Source organism: Montipora capricornis, chromosome 13 (genome assembly GCF_036669925.1).
Source record: "Montipora capricornis isolate CH-2021 chromosome 13, ASM3666992v2, whole genome shotgun sequence".
Taxonomy (NCBI): domain Eukaryota; kingdom Metazoa; phylum Cnidaria; class Anthozoa; order Scleractinia; family Acroporidae; genus Montipora; species Montipora capricornis.
Window position 1 is genome coordinate 23,524,363 of NC_090895.1, and position 2,500 is coordinate 23,526,862.

The window sequence follows — 2,500 nt, forward strand, 5'->3', positions numbered from 1 at the left end:
GTGGGATGTAACAGCTGCATTTTTAAAGTGTTGAGAAAGATGCTCGAATGTCGCAACGTAATGCCACGTGCAAATTAAACGGACACAACATTGTTGGCCAACAACTCCCAACATTGTTGGGTGTTGCATGTTACGTCCGTTTGCACACACTGCCGCATGTTGTTGCATGTTTTTGCTCCAAGTTTAAAGCACTTTAACAAAAGAAAAGTTTCAACAACTCCCAACATTTCTTTGGTTTTGTGATCGTCTAAGAGTAGCACAACAAGTTGGCTCCGTTTGCACTGTTCTTCCAATATTGCTAGGGCAACGCATGCGCATTACATAGGCTATCCATGGAGATAGCAACGCATCAACATATTGAAAACAAGATGGCAGCCGAATTTTGTAGTCTTATGGGTCTTATCCTTCCCATGATACACACGTCCTTACATTGGTGGCAGTCGTTGCGTCCCTTTGCACACAACTGCTAGCACCATCCAAAAGCTGCACAACCAATAAACTTGCAACGGTATTTGTTTCGTCTGTTGGCACAGGGTTTGAGTGAAATATGCAGCACAGCAAGAGATGAGATGATCGACTTTAGTGGTATAAGGTAAGATGACTGAAGCACACAGGGGACAAAGAGGATACACAAATTTAAAATATTTCATGACATTTCTTCGGATGCATTCGTGGAATAAAACGACAAAAGCTGATCAACTCTATTTTCTTAAGACTCCATCCTTTTAAAGAAGTATCTCCCAATGATCAACTACGAGTGGGCTTCTAATGGATCTTACTAGGGAAAACAACAAACATTCTGTTAACCTAGCTCATGCATGCTGAGATGCCAAAAAAAAATAACGATATTCTCATTGTTGCATCCCGTGCGTTTTCATTTTAGCAATGTTCTTTTCACGAATCTGACTACGTTCACTTACCCACATAAGCCAAGGTCAGTGTCTTATGATCCTGTCCGTAAATGTTTTTTGCATCACAGCGATACTCTCCAAGATCACTTACAGTAATATTAATTATAACCCAAGCTTTGTTGTGGCGTTGAATGCCAGTGCTGACATGAGTCCAAGACAAAGATGGCCATGGCTTTCCAGAAACCTTACAGATTAAAGTAACATTGCCACCTGCTTGGACATTCATGTTCTTCAGGGACTCAACGGATGGAGGATCTAGGGAAAATGTCAAATCCAGCTTTGTGATTATGCGAAAAGCAATCTCTGATACCAATCAATTTTCTGGAATCACGGTTCAGCCTTGAAGAAATCGTTTTCTGTTTTGGGGTTTTTTTTTTCTGTAGGGGAGTAGGGGGGTATCGGTAGTGAACAATTTCAATACTGAATGGGGGTGGGTGAATTCAAGACCACCGAAGAAGAATCCACTTATTGGATAGAAAGGGATTTGAATCCAGAGTTTCCAGGCTATTCTAATCCAGCGTCGTAAACGATGGGACATGTTGCATACCCAAAAATTTGCAGGATATAAAAATGAAACAACAGCAGCTGCTGAGATGAAAAACCTACTGTTTGAAACCACTTGTTGACCAAGTATGAAATGAAAGCAGCAAATTCATGATCAGATGCAACTGATCTTAGAACGTAAAATTAACTACTCGTGTGAAATCCAATTCTTGGCTAGAGACTTCAATTTGAGCTATTGATGTTGCTTCTTAACTTCGCCAGAATGGCAAAAAATATAGACAAGTTTCTCCCTGATTTTGGATATTCATTATTTTCTCAAATCCCATAGTACATTTTGTTTACCCCCAAATTTGCATAATCATTTTTTGCAATTTCTCCTGTGATATGGCGATGACCGAAGAGAAATCGAGAGCAATCCCTATGCATTTGTTCACAGAGGGGAATGGGGGGCGGGGGTTGTACTATGGGGGTTGGGGAAAATAGTGAATATCTAAAATCAGGGAGACACGTGGCTGTATTTCTTGTCATTCTGGCGAATAAACGAGCAGCAGTGTTTTATAGGATTTAAAAACACGGGGTGAAGCAGACCGATAAAATATGTGTTGCAAGGTTTTTAAACGGCTTCAAAAAATCCCCCAAAAAGCGTGTCCCTCGGGATTCCGAACAAAGATTCAAAATGCAGAGGCCGGTTTACACGGTACAATTTGTCTGCCCGATTTATCGGTCGCACGGCGTCGGAGCGCAAATCCTGCGTGTATTTTAACAGCCGGTGAAGGACCGATATTCATGGAAATGAAAATCGGTCCGATTCAAAAAATCTGTTGCAGTGAAACAACAGATTTGAAGTCGGGTCGACACTCCGAGAAGAACCGTTATGTCAACCAAAGGGTATGCGAGTGGTTAATGCACATAAATACTTGAAATATTAAAGCGTTCAAAATGACGGGTACTAAAAAGACAACGAGATGATCTTTTGGGAAAAAAGTACTCGTTTTACACAAGCATACGCATTGTTTTTATTGCAAGTTCAAAGAGAATCTGGAAACAATGCTCATGCAAACTTTTGGATGGCAAAACGAAGGGTA

The 2,500-nt window shown here is 40.8% G+C and overlaps 1 protein-coding gene across 1 annotated transcript in view; it reads right to left on the minus strand.

Annotated features, from left to right (window-relative positions):
- LOC138030100 (fibroblast growth factor receptor 3-like) overlaps positions 1-1,160 on the minus strand; it is a 29,352-nt gene extending 28,192 nt beyond the window's left edge. Inside the window, exon 1 of the mRNA XM_068877969.1 lies at positions 921-1,160. Within this exon, the coding sequence (XP_068734070.1) occupies positions 921-1,137 (217 nt within the window). The 5' untranslated portion in view covers positions 1,138-1,160. The remainder of the gene's footprint in view (positions 1-920) is intronic.
- Positions 1,161-2,500: the final 1,340 nt, after the last annotated feature.